This window comes from Schistocerca piceifrons, chromosome X (genome assembly GCF_021461385.2).
Source record: "Schistocerca piceifrons isolate TAMUIC-IGC-003096 chromosome X, iqSchPice1.1, whole genome shotgun sequence".
Classification (NCBI taxonomy): Eukaryota; Metazoa; Arthropoda; class Insecta; order Orthoptera; family Acrididae; genus Schistocerca; species Schistocerca piceifrons.
The window spans coordinates 97,260,849-97,288,752 of record NC_060149.1 but is presented as its reverse complement, the minus strand read 5'-3'; the positions used below and the strand labels follow the sequence as shown (position 1 = coordinate 97,288,752).

The 27,904-nt window shown below is 44.2% G+C and overlaps 1 protein-coding gene across 1 annotated transcript in view; it reads left to right on the top strand.

Annotated features, from left to right (window-relative positions):
* LOC124722196 (pleckstrin homology domain-containing family G member 7-like) overlaps positions 1 to 27,904 on the top strand; it is a 543,685-nt gene that overhangs the window by 438,059 nt on the left and 77,722 nt on the right. Inside the window, exons 10-12 of the mRNA XM_047247394.1 lie at positions 4,076 to 4,250; positions 13,388 to 13,683; positions 14,641 to 14,883. Coding sequence (XP_047103350.1) covers positions 4,076 to 4,250; positions 13,388 to 13,683; positions 14,641 to 14,883 — 714 coding nt within the window. The remainder of the gene's footprint in view (positions 1 to 4,075; positions 4,251 to 13,387; positions 13,684 to 14,640; positions 14,884 to 27,904) is intronic.

Sequence of the window (27,904 nt, the reverse complement as noted above, 5' to 3'; positions counted from 1 at the left end):
AGCGTTTCCGGATACGACCAGCTACCTAGTGTAACAGGAAACGTGATTCATGCGACCAAGCAACATGTGTCCATTTATCCACGATCCAATTTCGATGACTCGATGAAGGGAACACAGAAAGATTAGGGTTTAATGTCCCGTCGACATCGATGTCATTAGACATGGAGCACAAGCTCGGAATATTTGAAGGATGGGCCAGGAAATCGCCGGTGCCCTTTCAAAGAAACCATCCCGACATTTTCCTTGAGCGATTTAGGGAAATCACGGATGGTAAAACGTGGATGTGAACAGCCGTGCTTCCAAAACGCGAGTCCAATGGTTTAACCATGGCGCTACCTCGTTCTGTCAATCTCGATACTACCTTGCCCGGTGTGATCATAGTTGACGACAAATTTCTTTATTTCGCGGCTATGATCACAAACTTTTAGATCCTCAGGCTACTGTTTTCGATCAGCAATAACCAACTTCAGTCTCGGTACTGATTTGCTGCTACACTTTCTGGATCACTGTTCTATTCGCGACCATGTCGCAGCTTGTGAAATAATTTACGAAGTCATTTCCTCAACATGGGAGCATGTAGGCCTCTCTGCTAAGGAGCCCCAGGTTCAACAATGTACGCTGAACGGTGTCCAAAGAAACATTCGTGCCTCCACCAGTACTGCACTCTGTCGTGAGCTCTACCACAGACCGCCGTCTATTCTGCTTTACAGGAGAAGTCAAGCCTATGTCATTCTGGTTCTGTGATGACGCGTGGACGCCCAACACGTTGTCGCCTACTCGTTGGTCCACCGTCCTTCTACCACTTTCCATAGATGCTCACGGTTGAAGCACGCGAACAGCCAACCACTATCGTCTTTTCCGAGATGCTAGTTCTCAGTTGCCGGACCTTAACAATCCTCCCTTAGTCGCTTCTCCGTTTGTGGCCTGTATCGTCGCTAGAACGATTCCCCATTCGTGTCTCGTCACACGTCCCCAACGTCACCAGTCGACAGCCAGTCTCTTGGCGGCAGTCGTCATAACGTATTGTCTCACCAGTGTATGTTACAGCACACTATACCAAGAATGAAAACAATTTTTCGTTTCATGGCAGCTACAGCACTTGTACGTTTTATCCTGAAATCGTTCTGATTGATCCCCATACTGTTTTGGGTACAGGGGAATGATTTACCGAACTCAGAAACTCTTTCTACGACCTTTTTCTAATTTATAAAATTATTTGTTGAGCCATTGCCTTCGCTATCTGAAAAGATACTGTGCTCTCTTCTAACGTTTTGGACTTCACAGTGACGCCCGCTTGCCCCTAACTGCAGAGCGATTTCTGCATTTCACCAGAGGAGAGGATGCCTCTTTTGCTTTCCTGAGGTCTGTGAGATAAACGCATTAGCAGACATTACAGCTTACAAGATATCGAATCGTTGTAATTAATTCCTTGAAAGTGTTCCTCCTCTAATTTAAAACTAGATTAATAAATATTACCTAGGATAATCATGCTATTTGATTTGATCAGATTTATATGGCTATGTTTTAAAATACAATTTTCGTCACTTAAAGAGTATATTACACTAGCTGCAGTGCCCGGCGTTAACCGAGTGTTTAATATCTGGCACACAAAGTGATTGGCGTTTGTCATATTGGTACTCATAGCGAATGCAACCGTATGGAAAATAGCAGTCGCTTTAAATCGACGGGCATGTTTGAATCACTATTTGTCAACGGAATGCGACGACTGAATGCGTTCTCCCCTGTGTGAAAAGATGGTTAGTTGCGCCATTTGTCGCTACATTTTGCGACAAGTATTGCACTGGAGAATTCATCTTCTATTGCTTCAGCTCAGTTTGCACTGTTTCGAGTAGGGCTGTGCTTGATCACGACTCGAACTGTTGAAACAATTTACGCCACACTTCGGGAAATCTCGGGTTCTGTTCGATGTTTTGATCGGTCCGTGATCTAGTGACTTTTGTTGGTACTATATTCACCACCTGTCTTAGCGTTTGTATAGCACTGTGAATCTTCTAGAGTATACGTCATATGTCACGAGGGTATCTAATCAACAAATAAGAGTTTACAATCATGTTTCCGGCAATTTCTCGAGCTTCCGCTTGTCCCGCGATCTAGTGAGAGATGGTACTATATCCAAGACGAGTATTGCCGTTGTAATTATTCTCGCAACAGGAGTTACACTGAGGTGACAAAAATCATGGGATACTTCCTTATGTCGTGTCGGACCTCCCTTTTCCCGGATTATGTCAGCAGGTCGACGTGGTATGGACTCAAAAAGTCGTTGGAAGCCTCCGGAAGAAATAATGAGCCATGCTACCTCTATAGTAGTCTACAATGCGAAAGTTTTGCCGGTGCGGGAATTTGTGCACGAACTGACCTCTCGATTATGTCTCACAAATGTTCAATGTGATGAATTTCGGGAAATTTGGGCGGCCAAACCAGTCGCTCGAACTGTCCAGAATGTTCTTCAAACTAATAGCGAACAACTGTGGCCGGGTGACATGGCGCATTGTCATCCACAAAAGTCCCATTGTTGTTTGGTCTCCAAGTAGCCGAATATAACCATTTCCAATCAATGATCAGTTCAGTTTGGCCAGAGGATCCAGTCCACTCCATGTAAACACAGCCCACACCATTATAAAGCCACCGCAAGCTTGCACCGTGCCTTGTTGACGACTTGGGTCTATGGCTTCGTAGGTTTTGCACCCCACTCGAACCCTGCCATTAGCTCGTACCAACTGAATTCGTGATTCAGCCTACCAGGCCACAGTTTTCCAGTCGTCTAGGGTCCAACCGACATAGCCAAGAGCCCAGGAGAGGCACCGGGGGCGATATCATGCTGTTAAAAAAATGGTTCAAATGGCTCTGAGCACTATGGGACTTACTTCTGAGGTCATCAGTCCCCTAGAACTTAGAACTACTTAAACCTAACTAACCTAAGGACATCACACACATCCATGCCCGAGGCAGGACCGTAGCGGTCGTGCGGTTCCAGACTGAAGCACTTACAACCGCTTGACAGTAGCGCCTAGAACAGCTCGGCCACTCCGGCCGGCTCGTGCTGTTAGCAAAGGCACTCGCGTCGGTCATCTGCTGCAATTAACGCCGAATTCCACCACACATCCCACACTGATTTCTGCGGTATTTCACGCAAGGTTGCTTGTCTGTTAGCACTGACAACTCTACGCAAACGACGCTGCTGTCGGTCGTTAAGTGAGAGCCGTCGGCCACTGCGTTGTCTGTGGTAAGAGATAATGCCTGAAATTTGGTGTTATCGGTGCACTTTAGACACTGGATGTCGGAACAATGAATTCCCTAACGATTTCCGAAACGGAATTTCCCATGCGTCTTGCTCCAACTACCATTCGGCATTTAAAGACTGTTAATTCCCTTCTTGCGGCCATAATCACGTCATATGAATCACTTGAATGCAAATGACAGCTCCATGAATGCACTGCCCTTTTGTATCTTGTGTACGTGGTTCTTCCGCCATCTGTATATATGCATATCGCTGTCCCATGGCTTTTGTCACCTCAGTGTATTGTCAGTTTACAACGATGTATTTCGTCTGGTAGGCATTTAATTTTTCATTAACTTTCTTCATTGTTTCATCTGAGTGTAGAAATTTGAAGTAAATCAGGCAAGAACTTCGAAGTAAATCGGTCAAGTACTTTTCGAGACTTTTGGTATCAACCTTTCTCCTTTATATATTACATAAAGATTTTTATATTATGAATATTAAAAAATATATGGCCTATGTCTGCCCAAATCTTCATTAGGGGGTCCTGTAGAAATATGAAGTAAATTGGCCGAGAACTTTTAGAGAGTTTTGGTAACAACCTTTCCGCTTTATGTATTAGATGCATGTATGTTTCAAGTCAGATTACGAACTCTTTATGTAGACAGTGATCTACCTTTAGTCTTGAAGGGAATGTATGCAAAATTTCATCAAGATCAGAATAAAACTGTAGATTTTTGTGAGTTATAAACTAACGTAGACTCTTCTTTATATATATCAATGGCTGCTCGTATGTGGTGTGACTTAACTTTCTAATTCGTTTGCTTTTTCATAAAGTGGTGCAACAGGGATCCGAGATGCAAGAAGCTGCAGCTAACAGATTTGCTAGTGGCTCCAGTACAGCACATAATGAAAGTTCCACTTATCCTAAAGGAAGTAGAAACGAGGACTGAAGAACCAGCAGAGAGAGAATTGATAGCTCAAATTCTAGAAGTTGAGGAAAACTCCATCAGTAAGTAACAATGCGTGAATGCTTTTATTCTTAATCTTGTTTTACGTAGTTTTCGCAATTTTATGTCGGCGATAACAATAAAAGACAGTATGAGAAGTATGTACAGATTAACTAGTCACACAAAAGAGGCGGGACACCGAAATTTAATGGAATGTAGTGAGAGAACGCTCCTGGTGGGTGATAGTACAAAGAACAGCGGGATGTAAGCAGAATGATTCACAATAGTTTACCACTAGTTCCATTATCACTAGCAATGGACAGAGTAGCTGAACTAAAGAAGAGGAACTTTTAATCCTTTACTCGAAGGTTAGATATGGCATTTAGATAAGTAAATATTAGTGTAGCTAGCCATACAAAAAGTAGTATGTGTGTACAAGATAGAAGTTATGTTGAAACATTCGGTGAACTAAATCGTTTCACCTTGACTCTGACCAATTTATTTTACTGTTTCTGTAGTAAGATATTTCACTTGGACAAACGAGAAAGGTCGCACCTTGTCCTTGCATCAGACCAGACACTTAAAATTATAAGAACTGGATGATCTCTTTACGGTGTAATAACTATAATTCAATAAATAAATTTATAATAAAAAGGAAAGGGGAGTAATAAAAGCACAGCAGGAAGAAGAAAATTCAGAAAGAGGGCCAAACATAATTATATCTCTCATCACCATCAATAGTGTTCTGCCCAAAGACAGATTTTTACGTTGTAACTCGCCATGCTCTCCTGTCTTTTGCCATCCTCTTCAGGTCCACATAATTTCCGCTTCCCTTTAAGACTATGGATAACAATATCTGAGAAGCTATGCTTAGTGGTGTGCAAGAGCTCAGGGTGGAGTAAAATCGAAGCTACGGCTGTTTCAATAGGTAAGGAGTTAGTTTATTTTTCAGGGCAGAAAAATGTTAATGTCTCTTATTTTAGTAGATAGAGTATTACGTAGTCGAACTCTTGCAACACAGAAAGGTCTGCAATAAACATTTGTCGCACGGCGGAGGCTGAGCGTAATTTAGCATCTAGTTGAGTCTTTTTGGTGGTTTCAGTATAAGAATGGTATGTTTAAGAACCTACTTGGAGGTCTGTGATGGCATATGAGACGTCAGAGGACTCATAGTGTGTGGCAATCCAACCTTTGGCTTTACATAAATCATTTTTATCAAAGTATGCATGCGTCTCGCCAAGATTTTTCATGAATGGAAATCGCAATACGACGCCCTTATTTGACAGCAGCTGTTCATGTCATTTTCAGGATTCATAGAATGAGTGAGCGCGGTAACCGCAGGGAGCCCTCACTGCTTTTTATGGCAGGATCTTGGCCGTAAAATCCGCTTTTGAAATGTAATGTTGCTTTTCTGTTGTTATGTATGTATATGAAAGTCAAGAGAGAGCATGAAACCTAATGCCAGCACATAGTGAAAACTTCTAGAAGGGCGGATAGATGAATAAAGTGGTGCACAAACACTAATGAACTAAATAAGGCGAGGAAATTGGCTTTGGCCTTATGTCGCAGCAGTTTCCCCATTAGTGATTTATGAACACCACTAAAAATATTAAGTAGGGTGTCCTCAGAATAAGAGTCAGGTGTCGTAGCACAACGCCATTTTACTTGATACATCACCTCTGAGAACACTTACAGGCTGCTGAACTAAACATTACTACACTCCTGGAAATGGAAAAAAGAACACATTGACACCGGTGTGTCAGACCCACCATACTTGCTCCGGACACTGCGAGAGGGCTGTACAAGCAATGATCACACGCACGGCACAGCGGACACACCAGGAACCGCGGTGTTGGCCGTCGAATGGCGCTAGCTGCGCAGCATTTGTGCACCGCCGCCGTCAGTGTCAGCCAGTTTGCCGTGGCATACGGAGCTCCATCGCAGTCTTTAACACTGGTAGCATGCCGCGACAGCGTGGACGTGAACCGTATGTGCAGTTGACGGACTTTGAGCGAGGGCGTATAGTGGGCATGCGGGAGGCCGGGTGGACGTACCGCCGAATTGCTCAACACGTGGGGCGTGAGGTCTCCACAGTACATCGATGTTGTCGCCAGTGGTCGGCGGAAGGTGCACGTGCCCGTCGACCTGGGACCGGACCGCAGCGACGCACGGATGCACGCCAAGACCGTAGGATCCTACGCAGTGCCGTAGGGGACCGCACCGCCACTTCCCAGCAAATTAGGGACGCTGTTGCTCCTGGGGTATCGGCGAGGACCATTCGCAACCGTCTCCATGAAGCTGGGCTACGGTCCCGCACACCGTTAGGCCGTCTTCCGCTCACGCCCCAACATCGTGCAGCCCGCCTCCAGTGGCGTCGCGACAGGCGTGAATGGAGGGACGAATGGAGACGTGTCGTCTTCAGCGATGAGAGTCGCTTCTGCCTTGGTGCCAATGATGGTCGTATGCGTGTTTGGCGCCGTGCAGGTGAGCGCCACAATCAGGACTGCATACGACCGAGGAACACAGGGCCAACACCCGGCATCATGGTGTGGGGAGCGATCTCCTACACTGGCCGTACACCACTGGTGATCGTCGAGGGGACACTGAATAGTGCACGGTACATCCAAACCGTCATCGAACCCATCGTTCTACCATTCCTAGACCGGCAAGGGAACTTGCTGTTCCAACAGGACAATGCACGTCCGCATGTATCCCGTGCCACCCAACGTGCTCTAGAAGGTGTAAGTCAACTACCCTGGCCAGCAAGATCTCCGGATCTGTCCCCCATTGAGCATGTTTGGGACTGGATGAAGCGTCGTCTCACGCGGTCTGCACGTCCAGCACGAACGCTGGTCCAACTGAGGCGCCAGGTGGAAATGGCATGGCAAGCCGTTCCACAGGACTACATCCAGCATCTCTACGATCGTCTCCATGGGAGAATAGCAGCCTGCATTGCTGCGAAAGGTGGATATACACTGTACTAGTGCCGACATTGTGCATGCTCTGTTGCCTGTGTCTATGTGCCTGTGGTTCTGTCAGTGTGATCATGTGATGTATCTGACCCCAGGAATGTGTCAATAAAGTTCCCCCTTCCTGGGAGAATGAATTCACGGTGTTCTTATTTCAATTTCCAGGAGTGTATATTATGGACGAGGTTGGAAATGCAATACGGAATACTGAGTGCCCCACCCGGGAGCTGCACGCTACCAACTGTACTCATGTGCAGCGGAACATCCAACAATGATACATTTTCCCATTTACCTCGATGACCACTGCACTCATTACGATTTAGTCACCTCAGCCACAATGATACTATAATACGAGAAAAAATGCCAGCATGTACGTACACGAACAATTATGTTTTCAGATTGTACATCTGGACGTGGACTCATTCAAACCTGCACTCCGAACGATCTTGTGACACGGAAAGCATGAGTAACTAGTAAAACCAATACATAACATTCAATGAGCGGTTGAAGAAGAACCAAGGAAAGGCATATGACTTTCTCATCTCACTTTTTCAGCAGTTTTCTGGAGATTGTGAAAGCGTGGGAATGCCGAACATGGATATTTCTTGGAACATTAGCCCTGATCTTTGATTCAGTGTACTGTACCTCTGACAAGGGAATGGTCTTATCTCATATGTCGAAAACTGCCCAGAATTTTTTTTATGTTACAGGAATACACCAAGAGAAACACTATGTCAAAAATTTAGATGCTGTGACACACAGAAAGTGATTTTAAAAACGTGGAAAATTGTCAAATTCGTGGCTCGCTAGTCGGCTAGAGAAATGTACACTCCTGCCGAAGCTGGGGCAGATAGTGTGTGCGAAACACAGCAGGCACGTATCCTTGGTTGACATTACACTGGTAAACAGATAACACAGCAGACTGAAATGCGCCGGTTCTTCATCTTGCATAAACCACATGACGCGAATGACTGCTAAAGATACAGTTTCCAGTAGTCCAAGCAACTTGTCCCTCAAGAAGGTCGTGTATACTTGGCCGATCAGATGATCATGGGGAAATCACACTACACGTTGACACTAAACCAATGTTCGTGATTAGCTGCAATGGGACTTATACCCACCCAGCTGTGACTTACGTAAGTTGATGAAGTTACCTCGTCCAACTGAGACCCCTTCGTAGGGAATAGAATTATAGTAGGGATACACTGTACCACATTTTATGCAACGCATGTACTTAGGTATAAACGCTCCATAGGTGATTTATTCACTGTAGTATTCTCTGTTGTTTCGATTCTAGCGTTTGTTCCAAAGATTTCTAAATACCCTGTGCAAATAGTAGGAAGGGAAAACGACATGGCCAACGACAGTTTTTACAATCCGCTACACAGGTAAAACATTAGACTATTAATCGTGAAGAAATCAGTTCGCCCACCCACAGAGCACCCTCGCCTGCAGCCTATTACCAGTCCACACATGAGTACTGCGACGTCTACAACAGTCCGACGCCTTGGATTCACTGTACCGGTCGTCCTCCATACAGTCCCGACTTGGCGCCATCCGATTTTCATATCTTTCCAAAACTTAAAGAACACCTTCGAGGACTTCACTTTGATAGTGATGAAGCGGTGCAAGCATAGATGAGCTTGCGGCTCCGTCAACGAACTCAGTCATTCGCTTGTGGCGGTATCAACAAAGTGGTTTCTTGTTGGAGGAAATTTGTTCGTCACCAGGGTGATTATGTTGAGAAATAAATACGTAAACATGAAGAATAAAGAAGTAGAATGTTAATAAAGCTTGTTTTATTTAAGAGTTTCCACAAAAAAAATTCGGAATCTTTAGTTTCCAGCACGTCCTCGTAAAATGGTTTACATCTGTGATCTCGGTAGCGATATGATTTCTAATGCTGGAAACATAAGATTAGTTGGGGTTGTTTGAGTGTCATTGGTCTCATCGGATTAGGGAAGGATGGGGAAGGAAGTCGGCCGTGCCCTTTCAAAGAAACCATCCCGGCATTTGCCTGGAGCGATTTAGGGAAATCACGGAAAACCTAAATCAGGATGGCCGGACGCGGGATTGAACCGTCGTCCTCCCGAATGCAAGTCCAGTGTACTAGCCACTACGCCACCTCGCTCGGTCGTAAGATTGGTAATCATTTGTCGTCAATCGTATGAAGTTCACAGTGGACTGGTAGTAAATACATCAAAAAAAGTTTTGCATCACCCCAGTTCCCAGAACTCCTAAAGATAGACGTTGACTGTGGATATTGTATCACAGACACAGTCCCTTTCACTGTTCAGAGATGTCACTAAACCCGCCCAAAGAGCCGGCTGATGTGGCAGAGCGGTTTTAGGCGCTTCAGTCTGGAACCGCGCGACCGCTACGGTCGCAGGTTCGAATCCTGCCATGGGCATGGGTGTGTGTGATGTCCTTAGGTTAGTTAGGTTTAAGTAGTTCTGAGTTCTAGGGGACTGATGACCTCAGATGTTAAGTCCATAGTGCTCAGAGCCATTTTTGAACCGCCCAAAGATGTAAATAACCATGCATGAGCAGATCCTATTAGACGGAGGGGGTCCGACAGACGATCAGTTCCACTCATTCCACCAGGAAAGAGGTAAACGGATCGTGTTGTCTAAACGGTCAATACCACGGTTCAATCGCGTCCGCATTGTTACTTTGTGCCAGGAAGGGCTCTCAATAATGGAAGTGCCCAGACGTCTCGGAGTGAACCAAAGCGATGTTGTTCGGACATGCAGGAGATACAGAGAGACAGGAACTGTCGATGATGCCTCGTTCAGGCTGCCCAAGGGCTACTACTGCAGTCGATGACCGCTATCTACGAATTGTGGCTTGGAGGAACCCTGACAGCAACGCCACCATGTTGAATAATGTTTTTCGTGCAGCCACAGGACGTCGTGTTACGGCTCAAACTCTGCGCATTAGGCTGTATGATGCTCAACTTCACTCCCGACATCCATGGTGAGATCAATATTTGCAACCACGACGCCGGCCGGTGTGGCCGAGCGGTTCTAGGCGCTTCAGTCTGGAACCGCGCGACCGCAACGCTCGCAGGTTCGAATCCTGCCATGGGCATGGATGTGTGTGATGTCCTTAGGTTAGTTGGGTTTAAGTAGTTCTAAGTTCTGGAGGACTGATGACCTCACATGTTACGTCCCATAGTGCTCAGAGCCATTTATTTGCAACCACAACACCATGCAGCGCCTTACAGATGGGCCCAACAACATGCTGAATTGACCACTCAGGATTGGGATCACGTTCTCTTCAGCGATGAGATCCGAATATGCCTTCATCCAGACAATCGTCGGAGACTTATTTGGAGGCAACCCGGTCCGGATGAACACCTTAGACACACTGCCCAGCGAGTGCGGCAGGGTAGAGGTTCCCTGCTGTTTTCGGGTGGCATTACGTGAGGCCGACGTACGCCGCTGGTGGTCATGGAAGGCGTCGTAACTGCTGTACGATACGTGATTGCCATCTTCCGACCAATAATGCAACCATATCGGCAGCATATTGGCGAGACATTCGTCTTCATGGATGACAATTCGCACCCCCATCGTGCACATCTTGTGAATGACTTCCATCAGGATAACGACATCGATCGACTAGAGTGGCCAGCATGTTCTCCAGACATGAACGCTATCGAACATGCCTGGGATATATTGAAGGGCTGTTTATGGACGACGTGACCCACCAACCACTCTGAGGGATGTACACCGAATCGCCGTTGAGGAGTGGGAAAATCTGGACAAATAGTGCCTTGATGAACTTGTGGATAGTATGCCACGACGAATACAGGCATGCATCAGTGCACGAGGACGTGCTACTGGATATAAGAGGTACCGGTGTGTACAGCAATCTGGACCACCACCTCTGAAGGTCTAGCTGTACTATGGTATAACATGCAATGTGTGGTTTTAATGAGCAATAAAACGGGCGGAAATAATGTTTATGTTGATCTCTATTCCAATTTTCTGTACAGGTTCCTGGAACTCTCGGAACCGAGGTGATGCAAAACTTTTTTTGAAAAAAACATTTTTGCGCATGATGCATCCTATTGCGCGCAGTTTGAGTCGTAACACGTCGTCCTGTGGCTGCACGGAAAACATTATTGAACATTATGACGCTGCTCTCAGGGTTCCTCCGAGCCATAATCCGTAGGTAGCGGTCATCCACTGTAGTAGTAGCCCTTGGGTGGACTGAGCGAGGCATGAGAAAGACAGTTCCTGTCTCTTTGTATCTCTTCCATGTCCGAACAACATCGCTTTGGTTCACTCCAAGACACCTGGACACTTCCGTTGTTGAGAGCCCTTCCTGGCACAAAGTAACAATGCGGACGCGATCGACCCCCGGTATTGACAGTCTAGGCATGGTTGAACTACAGACAACAAGAGCCGTGTACCTCCTTCCTGGAATGATGACTGAAACTGATCGGCTGTCGGACCCTCTCCGTCTAATAGGCGCTGCTCAATGCATGCTTGTTTATATCTTTGGGCCGGTTTGGTGACATTTCTGAACAGTCAAAGGGACTGTGTCTTTGATGCAATATCCACAGTCAAAGTCTATCCTCAGGAGTTCTGGGAACCGGAGTGATGCAAAACTTTTTTCGATGTGTGTAAATAGTTGGTAGGTGTGTGCATAGATCAATACCGAATGTTGTGACCGTGGTCGTTTAAAATCTTCTAAAGCGACTGGATAATTTCTGAATAAGATGGAATCGACAACTGGACATATGGGACATTTCATGGCATTTCCAAGACGAAGGAACAAGTACGATATTTTGTCAACAAAACATTATCGTCTCAGGCCCAATTTCGTCCTCGACGATACATGAACTGGTCCCAAGAGGCAATAAACCTTTTAGCCATGGTGGAAATGACGTAGAAACATAGTGACACGTGCTTGGCTGGCACTACAATAAATGCCTCTTTACTTGATGCGAGGGAACTTCAAAAAGTAAGTTATACATGTCCTCGCAGTCTTAAATGATTGCGCAACAAGAATGGGACGTCGTCAGAAGAGAATATATGTTCTGGCTTTCCTGGAGACGCATTTTTGCTGCGTTGCGGATAACAGGAGGGTCGCAGTGTGGGAGTTAAATGGCACGGCAACTGGAGACGTACTACAAAGTTAAAGTATGCGGGACATAATGATTCTCGTGGAAAAAACGTCTAATTTGCAAGCAGATTCGCCATGAATTTCTGGCGGTATGCAGACCACATGTAATGTCGCATCCACCCGTTGTGAAGATGGCATCAAAAATTTGAGCAAGATAGCATAGACGTGGGTGGTGATGATAGGGAAATAAGGTCATCAACATCGACCACAGACTAAGTGACCAGGCAGTCGAGGAACTGGTTCGCAGTAACTGTAGATTTTCCGATTAAGTCGTTCAAACATTGGTTCTCGAATGGTTCCGAGGCCAAGGAGCGGCTTTTGTCATCGAGGAATTAAGCAATAAGTAGAACGTTCCGAACTTTGAAGTGTACTGCATGATTCAATAAAATTTACTTGGTCTGCAAAAATAATGTGTAACTTACTTCCTGTAATTCCCTCGTATTTGCTCGTTTTTCTCTACATCGTTTCAGTAATATTTTTTCGATTGATACTCGTATTTACTGGTGCAGACTACTATACATTCACGCTCATAAAGTGATAGTGTGCCACTTCATACCTCACAAAATCTTTTTCCAAATCACAGCCGTCCATATTATTAGTCTAATATCACCACAGACGGCTACAGTTGTAGTAACGAATTCTGCACTCGTAACGACTTGAATCTCATTAAAAAGTAATTATATGTATTCATATATGACATAAGCCAGAACTTGGACGGCACCTGATCTTCGATGTCAGTGTATAGAGTCTGTTTTTCAAAACTCCATCCAGAAATAGTAGCAGTGGGCACACACACAACAGGCAGGTTTTGTTGATTTAATCTGGACTCTCTCTGTGTTTCATAGCATAATATGTCATGTGACACACTTTGCAGAATATAGTTCGTGGCAGAATCAGAGTAGAGTGCCTAACGGAGCAGATAGTTTGCAGTATTTGTAGAGATTATTAGGACTGCATATCTAAGGACTGGCTTGGAGAAATCATACGTTTACCGACTAATATTATACATAAGAGTACTCCCTGCTCCTAGTTTAAGATTTGATGACGTGTGAGTTAAAATGTCGTCATAATTGTTAATCACTTTTTGTCTGTTGCAGGGGAGCTAGATGACAAGATGAAATGGTTGAAAAATTTTGAAAGACTTTTGGAAATACAGAGAAACATAGTGTGGCCATCAGTTTTTGAGCTGGACTCTAAAGTCTATGTTCCAGAATTTCTGAAACCTGCACTTATGAAGCAACCATGCGACAGAATTATTGTTAGCCCTAGAAGGCAAATCATTATCGAAGGTCCATTGCAAGTTTGGGATACAGGAAAGCCACAGGAGATGTACGTCGTCTTATTTGATGACATGCTTTTGATTACACGGAAGAAGAAAGGATTATCAAAAAAGGTATATGCTTGTAAAGTTAAGGAAATATAGTAACCATAACAACAAGATTTCACAGTCGCCTCTATAGAAAAAGATAATACTCAATTCAAAGGCTACTTTACTTCAGTGACACATTTTCCGGTAACTCTCCGTGCGATTTAAAAATGTCGATTACTGGCAGCTAAAGAACATTCTAAAGTGGAATAATTTGTTAACATTAATTACGATTAGATTCTACTCATATAATCGTTGCCAACAGTTCGGAGCGAGCTGTTTTAATGTCTGAGACCAGTCGTATATTACTTTCATTTGCCGCATGTGACAAATAATTTAATTTTATAGCTTTCCTCAGCATTGGTACAGGAAAATGATTTCTTCAGAGTGTAATCATAATTGCAAAGTTCTTCAGCAATGTATGTCATCCTAACTGTCAGATGATGCTAACCATCAAATAATTATTTTAATTTTATTTATTCATTTAACAGTGCAACAACAGCCATCGTCTAAAAAGTCATTTTCATTGTTGTTAGTAAAATTTCGTATTAGTCATTTTAGTTCTGGAAACTGCTACTATGTAGTACCATTTGATTCTTTTACACGTTATTAACGACGCACGTATTTGTAATTAAATATTTAAAAAAAACCTTGAAAGGAATACGGGAAATAAAAGAAATAGACATCAGAACAAATAACCGTTTAAAATTTGTATTAATATACAAAGTAGTTTATGTGCTCAGTCCAATCGATTCCAAAGTAATTTCGACAAATTTAGCACATCGATTCTCAGATTTATTGTAAACCAAACTGGTATATTCTGCTTAATAAACGATAATAAAAGCCTTCTGGCATGGAAATGGTTTAACAAAGTCACGCTTTAATGGTGAATGCTTGATAGCAAAAGCTTAGAAAATGTAAAAGAGAGAAATGTAAAATCTTCTTGTATACGTAAACCAAAGCTTCTATTTCCGTTTCTTTCAGAAATCATCCATTTCTGAGAACTGGGCAAGTTCATGCAGCCGTGGGTCACCCTCCAATGAACCTGCAGTGCGCTACATTGTGTACAAACAACCACTGTCACTAGATCGCTTCTTCATTCATGACGTGACAACCCTGGAAAGCGCCAGTTGTCGCTTGGAAAATGCATTTGTTTTAGTGAGCTTGAACAGATTTCAACAAGTTGTTACCATTCACACATTTCAAGCCCCATCTGATCAAGTAAAGGTAAGGCTTGTGCATACGTTACTTGCACGATTTTTTTTTCTTGTGGTGATGGAAACTAAAGGGTACCGAGCTTGAGATTCTTTATCAATTTACACACCAGAGAAACACCTTAATCTACGAGCATACACTCCGCTGACCTCCTCACCAATGGGACGTTAAATCCTATTCTTACATTTGCCTATGACCGTTCCCGACAATTTTGCTTGTAACAACACATTTCAGAGTATAATCTCAACCTGTAGGCATCCCCTTTCCTGTGACTTAATTTTCTGTCAGAGGTTGTCATACGGTATTCTTGATATATACGTTTCTGTTTGGGTTCTCGTAAACGGTATAGCAGTCATCATGTGAATTTTTTATTTCATTTTGATATTTTTTCCCTATCAGTTATTTTACTAGCCTCTCTAGGTCTTATGTTATGGCACATTCATACAGTTATGTACTTCACTAGCATAGTAAACATATCAGTTACATTAATATAAGGTTGTAATTGTCGTCACCTACGTGAACACCATTGGTTTTATCTTCATTTTCATCAATCTTACATAAATCAAGTCAAACTTATAACCTGTCACCCAAAACCACAAATTATTTTGTAAGTTTCTTATCAAACCACTCTCACACTTTTAAACTGTTCTTCATTTTTCTTCTACCCCTTCAGCTTTTCCCCCCTCTCTTTCTCTGGTATACTACAATTTATTTTACTTTTGCATTCTTTTTCTCTTTCCCACCTTGATAACTCTACCACGATTCATCTAATATTTCATTATCATATTTATATTTTCAGCACAAAACATAGGTTATCTGTTTGTTCTTACACCAACTAATCTCTTTTCATACCACTTATTACATCTCAGTTGCTCCATATTGTCTTCCTCGTGTTTTGAAACAAAATTATGACAATGGGCTACTAATTTTGGCATATAATGTTTCATTTTACGTTCTTGCAACTCCTTTTACTCATTGACAGAGCTACTTCTAGGTTCCACGGCTCATCTTATTACTATCACATCAAAATAGAAAGCTATCACTAATAATTCGGCTACACTCATTATTTTTGTTTGTCACGAAACTTACGCCATTTGGTGAGAGTAGCAATTTAACATCTCATGCTTCAACAACTGTCCATTAGAGCTCAGAGTTACACCGGATATTATCAAATTCCTAAATGATTAATCTTGAGTGACTAAAATACTAAAAAAGAACCAGTATTTACCTGCAGCAGTATTCTTAAAAAGTACAGAGTGTTTCAAGAGGAACAGGAAATAATTTAGGATGTGGTGGTATAGACTGATTCGAATAAAACATTCCGTATAACAAGTGCCCAGTTTTTATTGGCTGTAGAGATACAGCTGGTTACAGAGACAAGTTTTTGTTTCACATATTGCACTCTAATAGCTATGGGTTTATTTTTCAATTGCATTTCTATATAGAAGTTAAAGTTGTAAAGCTGAGCTTGAGTTGATGTAATTCATTTTTTTAATCTGTAATTGCGATTATAATTTGGTGGCCAATTCTGCCGTATCGTTTAAGCATGCTGCATGTATTTACAACTGCTGAGTATGGATTTTGTAATGTAAACGCTGCTGCTGCTTGTAGGGAATAAGGCAGACGTTTTCTTAACCGCAGAGAACCAGATTCAAGGGGATTTACTCGTGTTTTCCGTAAGCTGCGTGGGACTGATGAAGTGTGCAGCAGTCATATCTCCCCTGAATGTGCAAATGAAAGGTGTGTGGCTGGAGAATAAATTGTCTAATTGACAGAACGTGGTAGTTCAACAAGTACACGAACAATATTTAAACATATCAGAGTTCCATGTACAAGAATGTGGCGGACATTACCTATGCCTCTATCCTAATCATTTACAGCGGACTTCATACCTTCGAAAATAGAGGTGAAGGTAGATGATGGAATTTTGTCGTTGGATAATTGCCTTTGTGAAAACACATTTTCAAGAAAGCTTGTGCGTAAATCTGTGGTGTGGTATGGCAGACAATTAGCTGATTTGGTCTGAAGTTTTAGTGCACCGTCTTACAGGGCCCCACTATCTACATTTCGTTGAAAACGAACTACCAAAAATTTTAGGAGAGGTTCCTTTCCCTACAAGGATGGGTATATCCTTCCAGCATGACGATACACTTGTATATTCTAGTCGTCAGATGACACATCATATAATTTTAACATTTCCCGGAAGCTGGATCGGCAGAAAGGATCACGTTTCTGGGACACAAAGGTCTCCGGACCTCATCCTATCAGATTTTTGACAGTGTGGATGGTTGAAAGATGTAGACTACAAAGAAAAGAAAATCATAACAGACGAACTGATTGTCCGAGTGGTGAATAGTGCTGCCCTCATAAAAGAATGGCAAGACGACCTCAGAAGAGTCACACACAGTATAGTCAGGCGAATTCGAAAGTGCATTGAAACTGGAGGTGAAGCTTGACTTAATCATTTGCCTTGGCTTATATCTTCTGTATGTATTTGCCTGTATTATATTTTAACAGTTGCATCTTTGTATCGAATAACAAATGGACACATGTTATAAGGAATGTTTTATTAGAATTAGTCTCTACTATCTTCTCCCAAAATATTTACTATTTCCCCTTAAATACTCTGCATAGTTATTTTTGGGTTTTTCATTTTGGATCACATATGAGATAAATTGCAAACTCGATATGCTTCACTCTTTAGATCAAATTCAACTACATAAGAGACATACCAATCAGAATTGGCATTGCTGTTGTCTAGGTGTCCATCACTGTTCTAACTTATATTGCCGTAGGCGCCAGTTTACATATTATTCTAATTTTAATCAAACATTATAACATAAAAATTCTCTTATTCACCAATATATAATTGGTCATCGCTAATATACTATAAACTTACTTGTTGACTGTGTGGGCGAGTGCTCTGAAGACCCAGCATGAACCCCGATGCTCATCACTAGCAAAAACAAGTAAATACAAACAGAAAAATTCCATTTTTTATGCAGCTGTTGTGAGAAATGATTCCAATCAGTAAATGTATGTCACAGTAAGTACATTCAGCAACAATAATTCATCCAAATAATGTGATGCTGTTTTTAGAATTCGGAGCTTAAATGTTGAGTGTTTTAATAATCATTGTTTCGTTTGTAATAAATCAATCATGCATCGAAATATTATACATCTGCCTTCACATGCATCTCGTAAACATTAATTTGCTTGGCTGTTTTATCCAGCTTATGTTTTGAAATCTGTGACAGCACATGACTCGCCATTCACAGCGAGTTTAGTCTAATCTGTAATTACATTATTTCGTAAGCAGATTTTATTATTTTAGGGTCAGCATTACCTTTTAAACGTTCACTGTGATGTTTGTAAGGGTTCTGCGGAGCATCCTAAGGAGCTCCTATGAAGATTCTGAAATAATCATCCTTTGGTTTAGTTTGTAATCGTGTTTGCAGAAATATGAATGGACTGTGTTCTACCTCCTTTACCAAAAGACAGTTATGCTTCCTGGGGAGGGGAATTGAAAATACGTTTTTTGTGCGATTAGAACGCATTTATATAATAACATGAACGTTTACCTAAACACAAACATCCAGAGACGAAATTTAACAGTTCATTTAAGGAAGAAGGTAATTACTTTAACTGTTTCTTCTATCGCTTCTTTGCAGAACAACATAACTGTAAATGAAAAAGAATACATCCAGTAAACAGGCCATGAAAATGAAATACATGCCGAAAATAATTTCAGGCTAATATACAAAGAGAGGTTCATGCGATACCAAAGGCAGCACATGGCACGTGGCTTTAAAACTAATGAGCTTCTGGAGAAGTAACCAAGTAAAAGTTACCCTCAGCATATGAAAAACTCTATATAAAATGCATTAACGGCTTCTAACATGGTTACTCTTGTTTTAGTCCGCCAAAGTGCGACCTGGGGCATTACAATAGAATGGGTCTTCAACGAATCAAAACCATTGGTTCAAGTTAAATAAATTAAGAGTCACCATATTCAACATAATCCAGTTGCGCAGATAAAATTCCAATCAATCATCACTGAAATATGCACCAGGAACTTGCAGCCAAGAGTTGAAGGTCTAGTCGGCGGTAACCCTCGGTCGACTGCGATGCTCCACACAGGGGGATGATTACGGCTAAACGTGACACTGCATCGGCGTACCCCACAGTCGATTCCTTTTCATTGGGTATATACACTGGGTGCGATCCGTCCAGCGTGTAGCACACCGCTTCTGCCCTGAAGACCCTTCAACACCAGCCAGCGTACCGAGAAAGACAGACCTCATGCCGGTGCACCCGCTGCTAAATTTTCTTTGCCGCCTCCTATCGGGAAACCGCGAAATACATCTGTTGTGGACTGGCAAGACAGCCAATCCACTAGGAGGAAGCCGAAAAGCAAGCGTTTAAGCTCACGCAGGCTCTGGAAGAGGACAAGGTAATTAATATAGCCAATAACGTACGTAGCTGCTGGAATACTTAACTTTAATCCACAATTGGTGAACATCGCTCGTGACGGTACATGTTTTACAGCATCAATAGTAACTGCTAATGGCGCCTTGCTAGGTCGTATCAAATGACGTAGCTGAAGGCTATGCTATCCCTGTAATGTAGTATCTTTGACTGTACACGTAAGAATAAAGAAACTAGACGTGGTGTCTTGTTAATTAATATAAGAAGTATAAAATGGTGCTGTAGCTCAGGAAGCTCCAACATGGTGCAGTGGAAGTACAGCAGCAGGAAGAGACACAGTGTCCACTTGTTTCACATCCTCGAATCGAGGTAAGAGCGGAGACAGCATATAGCAATGCAGTCTGCAGTCACATAACCCCGTTGCAACAATTAAGCAGTACGCTTTTCTGTTCTGGCAAATGCACACTAAATAAACTCTGTAAGTACTGTGAAGTTCATACACAAACAGAGCACAGCCACAGATCTAAAATATTCCCGAACCAGGGCAAAAACTTGAAAGTGGCCCTCTCCTCCACTCCCCCCCCCCCCCTCCTCCTCAACCTCGAGTGTTTGAGACGTCAAAAGTGTTAAAGATAAGTCGATTTTCCAAAAATATGTTCATGTTGTAGCGCACGTCTTTCTGAAGAGTTTCATATATAAAACATATAAGTTCGAGGAAATGTAAGACATGTTATTTGGCCTTAAGTGTGCCGAAGTGCAGTACCAAACTTCTTCGTACAGCATTTTTCTGTTGCACGTCGCTGTATGTCGCTCTGTGGAATTCAAACGTATATATTTTGCAATGGAGGCCACCAAGCCTATATTCAGGACAATCGAAATTAAAATGTTCTGTGGTGACTCTCCCGGTCCCAATCGGCTAGTTTGACATCCTAATCCTTAAAAAAAAAAACCTTTGCAATTAATACTGAGTCGGATTATTTGCGACCGGAAGAATAAGAACTCTCCAGAAAATTTGCACTCTTTATTGCCTATAAGGTAATAACTTTCTCCTTTGTGTTACATAAAATTAAATATAGGAAACATAAAATCAAGACAAGAGACAAGCAAGACAGTACACATTTCTTCAATCTTTAGATCCCAGCTTTTTTTTTTTTTCTCACTCTCTAATCTTGCTACAGCTTTACACGGCGCGCTTTCCTTTCTGCGAAAGAATCTATTACCTCATCAAAGATCTTCAAGCGTTTTGCTACGTGAAAAATCAAAATGTCGTTGTCTAATACTGAAAAAGCTGTTAATACGAATAGTACCCAAGACGTGTGGTTTCTCGATTTGATTACGTCTAAATTGTGACTGTCTGCTAGATAAAACGAAACAAGCCAAGTTAGTGAGACTGTTTTGACGCAAATGGTCATTTTTATCTACCTCGTTTACATAAATAATACGACAGAATATAATTCACGAAGCACTAGTATCAAATGCCTATTAGGCCTACTACAACCAAAAAGTTTTATGTTAGGCAAGAGTTTTACATTTCATTCATGTTCTCCAGTTTCTCAAGTATGAGATCGAAAAGTAGTAGTAATACGAAATTTTTATCTAAATTTGGAATCATAATAGTCTTCCATATAGTTTGTGTGATGTCTTCGTTTCTTCTCCTTCTACGTTTTACCAAACAACCTTGTCGTCACTAATTCTGTAATTATTCCTGCCACTGTCAAAACTTATTCTTCGGTTAACTTCACTAACCCTGCCAGAACCACCGGTTTAGTTATCCCGCGTTTATTCTCCGTTAGATGTTATTATGTGTTCGTACAACGCGTTTTCCGCGCTTTTCCGAGCATGGAATTAGACGGCTGCTAGCCGAAAACTGTACAACTGGCCTTTAGTAGTGTAGCGATCTGGCAAAAATTTTCTGTCAAAATTTCATTTTCTTGGATATACCGAGAAGATAATATGTAATCTTTTTTACCTGCTGTTCCTGTTAGTCGTTTATTTCCACTCTGATAGTGTGAATCTGGATTTCGCTGATAATTACAACCACGCCTATCATTCGCACACCTAACCACATAAACAAACAGCGACTGGCACTCACCCGATCGGCTTTATTCAGCTCAGCTCGTATAGCCCCGTCCTCTTTTGTCTGAGAGAAAGTTTTTATTTCTAGATGCGACGGAGATTCTCCTGGCAGAGACATCACGTACAGTATGCGCGCATTCAAAAATCAACTTCTGATTCGTTCAGAAACCAACTTACAATGTGTTCAAAATGTTCCAAAACCAATAGGGATGCGTTTCAAAATCATATGAGCAATCGATAGGCTAACGTGCGCTGGACGCTAGGCACTTTGTGAAACAAGGTTCTTTTCTTCAAGAATATGAATTTGGCTCCCCCCTGAAACTGCCCGGAGCAGATAGTCCGGTTTGCGCCCCCCCCCCCCCCCCCCCAGATCCGGACCTGGCTGAGCACACACTGTTGTCACAGTCTAATATATACAGTCGCGACACTTACTGCTGTGAAAGTTGTTACCATTTGACAGTTTAGGTGACACTAGTGCCCCTAGCGGCCAGAAAGCTCGCCTTCCTCTGATGACAGATGCGACGTAAAAATAATGTTTGTTTTTAATTCGTTTTGTACGTAATTTACACTGATAGCAAGAGAATACACACTGTATATTCCACATATGAATTATATAGATGATCTTCCTTGTGTACAAATGGACCAACACATCACTTTTCATTACGTTTTGCTTTGCAGGAAGCCTGCTTCCAAAAATACAGTTTCCATCTTATTCTTCGTGGTATCAGGTTATCTCAATAAAAAGCATGACTGTTTTAAAACTTTTTTGTATCCCATTGATACATTTAACGAAAATAAAATTAAATGAGTCAGTCGTAACACTTTAGCAACCCAAATGAGCCAGCTTCATCACTTTTTTATTTTTTCTCTTGCTCCTACAAACTAAGTCTTGATTCCTCAATTTAATAATGTAAAAGAGCCTCATTTTCACAAACAGCAGCCTGGTTTCAGCACAGCACCCAGGTGGAAAATTGGGGATGTCCATCAATATGTTCACAAAGAAAGCACCACAATACTTACGTGAGCATATTCATCGAAAGCAGAAGTCATCTTAGTCTCACAATGAGTTAAAAATTCTTTGACATTTTCTGTACAAATAAATAGGCTTCCAAAGTTGCCTTCATAACTTTTAAAATGACAATAAACTTTGTCATTTGCGTCTAAGTCTTGGCTGCCATCTACAAGTACTGTCCTACATAAAAAAGTAGATCTTCTCCATTCGTGTACTAAGCATGGATTAACTGGTGTGATACCCAGTCTGTGCATCCACTTCACAAAATTTGAGCCTTGATCAGTCACACATGTTTTTTACAACCAAACCAATCTCTGTGAGTTTTTTGACAACTTCAAAAAACATGTGCGTCAGATGGGTGGCACCTACTGGTCCTTTGGAGAAATAATATACTAATGGCTGTTTAAAATTTGAGAAGATGCCGTTAATCATTATAACTAATGCAGTATTGTCAACCACAGATGTGCGTATGAAACCCATGTCTTTAAATCCAATAACACGATCCGTAGATCTGCCATATATCAAATTTTCCATTAGTGACATCTCATCCATAGACAAATTAACAATTAAATCAGTTTCTGGTAACTGATGCACTTTCTGCTTTAAAAGATGAAATATGTTATTATTTATCCCACAATTTAATTGTATATCTTCCACATAACTTTGTAAGGTACGTACTGATGGAAGGCTAAAACAGTGTGATAAAAAACCGTATGCCTGAGTACTATAACACAACAAATTAAGTGCAAATAATTTAGTTTCATCTTTCCATCTCGCACCACGTTTTCCATTCAATGATATACTGATTTGGCTTATCAATAAATCGAGAGCTTCTTTTTTCAGGTACTTGGAACCAATACTTTTTAAAATGAGCTTGTCCTTTTGTACTTGTGTCCTGTGACGTTGTGGTTGCAGTTTATTCTTACGATGGGCACTTTCCTTGTCACGTAGTAATTTTGTACGAAGTCTAATGATTTGCACTGTTTTACATTTCACACGATTTTCCAACACGGGAATAATTTTACGTAATCTAAGCATTTCGTCTTCAAAAGATGTCTGTGTTGCAGATTCCGTTGTTAGTGATTTTATACACTCCTGGAAATTGAAATAAGAACACCGTGAATTCATTGTCCCAGGAAGGGGAAACTTTATTGACACATTCCTGGGGTCAGATACATCACATGATCACACTGACAGAACCACAGGCACATAGACACAGGCAACAGAGCATGCACAATGTCGGCACTAGTACAGTGTATATCCACCTTTCGCAGCAATGCAGGCTGCTATTCTCCCATGGAGACGATCGTAGAGATGCTGGATGTAGTCCTGTGGAACGGCTTGCCATGCCATTTCCACCTGGCGCCTCTGTTGGACCAGCGTTCGTGCTGGACGTGCAGACCGCGTGAGACGACGCTTCATCCAGTCCCAAACATGCTCAATGGGGGACAGATCCGGTGATCTTGCTGGCCAGGGTAGCTGACTTACACCTTCTAGAGCACAGTGGGTGGCACGGGATACATGCGGACGTGCATTGTCCTGTTGGAACAGCAAGGTCCCTTGCCGGTCTAGGAATGGTAGAACGATGGGTTCGATGACGGTTTGGATGTACCGTGCACTATTCAGTGTCCCCTCGACGATCACCAGTGGTGTACGGCCAGTGTAGGAGATCGTTCCCCACACCATGATGCCGGGTGTTGGCCCTGTGTGCCTCGGTCGTATGCAGTCCTGATTGTGGCGCTCACCTGCACAGCGCCAAACACGCATACGACCATCATTGACACCAAGGCAGAAGCGACTCTCATCGCTGAAGACGACACGTCTCCGTTCGTCCCTCCATTCACCCCCCCTGCGGGTTCGGGGGTTAGAATAGGCCCGCGGTATTCCTGCCTGTCGTAAGAGGCGACTAAAAGGAGTCTCAAACGTTTTGGCCTTAATGTGATGGTCCCCGTTCGGGTTTGACCTCCATTTTTCCAAATTCCACAGAAGTACGAGCCTTTTGGGGAAGGACACCTTACGTGGTGCACCATCAGTCCTCTGTGCCCTACGACCTTGGCACTCTTGATCGTCCTGGCGACGTGCATGCACCCTCCATCCCTCATTTTGGGCATAGACACCTGATGTATTGTGTACGTCCCGCCCTTAGTGCGTCACCACCAGCACGCACGATCACTATGGACTACCCATGGCACCCGAAATCCAGCACGGTAGCCAGCCCGTTGTGGTGGGGTCGTCATGTACCCTCTAGGTTGTAGCCCCCTGACAACACAGGGATCGTACTGCCGATGCCTGAGCTGACTCCTCCCCACGTAAGCCAAGGAGTAGATGCTCGTCTCTCAGGGGCATCGGGACTCCCGGCAACGGCCATCCTGCCAGGTGGCCTTTGCTGTGGCTGGGTGGCGCCCGTGGGGAGAGCCCCTGGTCGGAGTGGGTGGCATCGGGGCGGATGCCCCGCAATGAAGCGGGTGAAATCTCAATCTGGTGGTCGCCCGACCGCCAATGTCTCTAAGCGTGGTAAGGTGGAATTTAACGCTGTGACATATAACCCGAAGTCGTTCCCTTCCCTAGCCACACCATGGGAGGAACGTAGGGCTGCAGACAGACAGGAGCCGTATTCGCCACGATACCTTGTATGCAGCAGAACTGATGGGGATTCGTTTTTGGGGACTAAGCCTCTTTTCTTCGTGCACAATCTCGAAGATAAGTTTGGGGAAGTGGCGTCCCTTTCCAAAATGAGGAGCGGGGCCATTTTGATACAAGCAGCTTCATCTGCGCAGTCCCAGGCATTACTCGCCTGTGAGAAGCTTGGTGACATCCCCGTTACTGTCACTCCCCATAAGTCGTTAAATTTGGTCCAGGGGATTATTTTTCATAAAGATCTTCTGCTACAGTCTGATGACGAGCTACGTGAGAACCTGGCACGACGAGGTGTACACTTTGTCCGTCGTGTCTTTAGGGGGCCAAAGGATAATAGGGTCGCTACCGGTGCTTTCATCCTGGCCTTTGAGGGCGACTGCTTGCCTGAGAAAGTCAAGGTCATGATATACCGGTGCGATGTCAAGCCCTATGTCCCGCCCCCTATGCGATGCTTCCAGTGCTGGAAATTCGGACACATGTCCTCCAGGTGCACTTCCAGCCCCACGTGTCGTGATTGTGGACGACCTCCACATCCTAATGCTCCATGTGCTCCGCCTCCCACCTGCGTTAACTGTGGGGAGCATCATTCTCCCTGCTCACCAGACTGTGCAGTCTATCAACGAGAGCGGAAGATACAAGAAATTAAGACCTTGGACCGTTTAAGTTACCAAGAGGCGAAGAAGAAATTAGAACGACTCAACCCCACACCTATGTTGAGGAGTTATGCTACTGTCACACTGCCGCCACCAGCTCCTGCACAGACTCCCTTCTCTGTTGGCCCACAGAGAAATCAGGTAACGTCTGCCCCACCGCTGGGACAGGCCGCTCTCTCTTCCACTGCTCCCAAAACACCGAGTTTGGGAGCAGTGCGCCCCAAGCAACCGGGGACGTTGGTCCCCACCTCTCAGCCGGAGCGGCGACAGCCCTCTCCGGCTCCTCAGCCGGGGAAGCGACAGCTCCCTCCGGCTGCTCAGCCGGGGACGCAAAAGCCTCCTCCGGCCTCACTTGTTCGGAAGGGATCCCTTGGGGGCGTCCCTTCCAAGGACTTCCCCAGTGTCTCACAAGACACTAGCCAGTGGCTGAAGAAGCCACCAGCTGCTGGTCGAAGGGCTTCACGCTCTTCCTCTGTTCCTGATGATGCGTCAGGAAAGCCCTCCCAGCATGACAACCCTCCTCCCAAAGACAAGAGAGAGAAAAGGAAGCTCTCCAAGAAGGGTAAGGACCCAGTGGTTCCCGCACCAACGCTCCCTGTCAGCTCAGCCTCTGAGGACGAGGTCGAGCTCTTTGCGTCCCCTGATGACCTGGATCTCGCCGTCTCCTCAGAAACGATGGCCGTAGTGACGTCCGTCGCTCAGTCGGTGGCAGCATGTGACCCTGCCAAGTAATTTGCCTTTTCAGTGCCTGCATGCCCCTACCGGACATGCTTTGTACAATCCTCCAGTGGAATTGTGGCGGTTATTTTAGCCATCTCCCTGAGCTACGACAGCTCCTAAGCCTGACACCTGCTTTCTGCATTGCCCTCCAAGAAACCTGGTTCCCGGCAATGCGGACCCCTGTTCTTCGTGGATACAGGGGCTATTACTGCAACCGTAGCACTTACAATTGTGTGTCAGGTGGAGCCTGCGTGTATGTCCTTACCTCTGTATATAGTGCTCCTGTGCCCCTTCAAACATCATTGGAAGCTGTGGCTGTCCGTGTAAGGACTACCCAGGACATAACCGTCTGCAGTGTCTATCTCCCTCCAGGTGGTACAGTCTCCCTGACCGAAATGGCTGCGCTTGTCGCCCAACTCCCCACGCCTTTTCTTCTCCTGGGGGATTTTAACGCCCACAATCCCCTGTGGGGTGGAACGAAGGTTACTGGCCGAGGCAGGGAGGTCGAGAATCTCATCTCCCAACTCGACCTCTGCCTCTTAAACTCTGGCGCCGCCACACATTTCAGTGTGGCGCATGGCACGTTCTCGGCCATCGATCTGTCGTTGTGCAGCCCAGGGCTTGTACCATCGGTCCACTGGAGAGTCCATGAGGACTTGTGTGGTAGTGATCATTTTCCGATCTTCCTTTCACTACCACAGCGTCACTCCTTTGCGCGCTCGCCTAGATGGGCATTTAGCAAGGCGAACTGGGACACGTTCTGCTCTGCTGCCACTGTTGACTCTCTCCCCCATGGTACCATCGATGTGGCGGTTGAGACACTGACTGCAGCGATTGTTTCCGCTGCGGAACGTACCATTCCTCGTTCGTTCGGGTGCCCCCGGCGAAAGTCGGTGCCTTGGTGGTCTCCAGAGGTCGCTGCCGCCATTAAAGAACGTCGGCGGGCTCTTCAGCGACATAAGCGGCACCCGTCTTTGGAGAACCTCATTTTATTCAAACGTCTCCGTGCTCAGGTACGGAGGCTTATCAAACGGCGGAAACAGGAGTGTTGGGAGAGGTACGTTTCCAAGATTGGTTCCCGTACTTCCCCCTCCCAGGTGTGGCTGAAGATTCGGCGCATCTTTGGATTGCAGTACTCTACAGGTGTCCCAGGGCTTACCATCAACGGGGCAGTATCCACCGATGCCGATGCAATCGCCGAGCATTTCGCTCAGCACTATGTTCGGGCCTCTGCGTCGGGGAATTACCCGCCTGCGTTTCGCGCGCTCAAACGCCGGGAGGAAGGCAAACGGCTTTCTTTCGCTTCTCGCCACCCTGAGGCGTATAACGCCCCATTTAGTTTGTGGGAACTCCAGAGCGCCCTGGCACAGTGCCCCGATACAGCCTCTGGGCCAGATGGCGTCCACAATCAGATGCTAAAACACCTGTCCCCGGACTGTCAGCGATGTGTTCTTGCCCTCTTCAACCGCCTATGGGGTGATGGTGTCTTTCCGTCGCAATGGCGAGA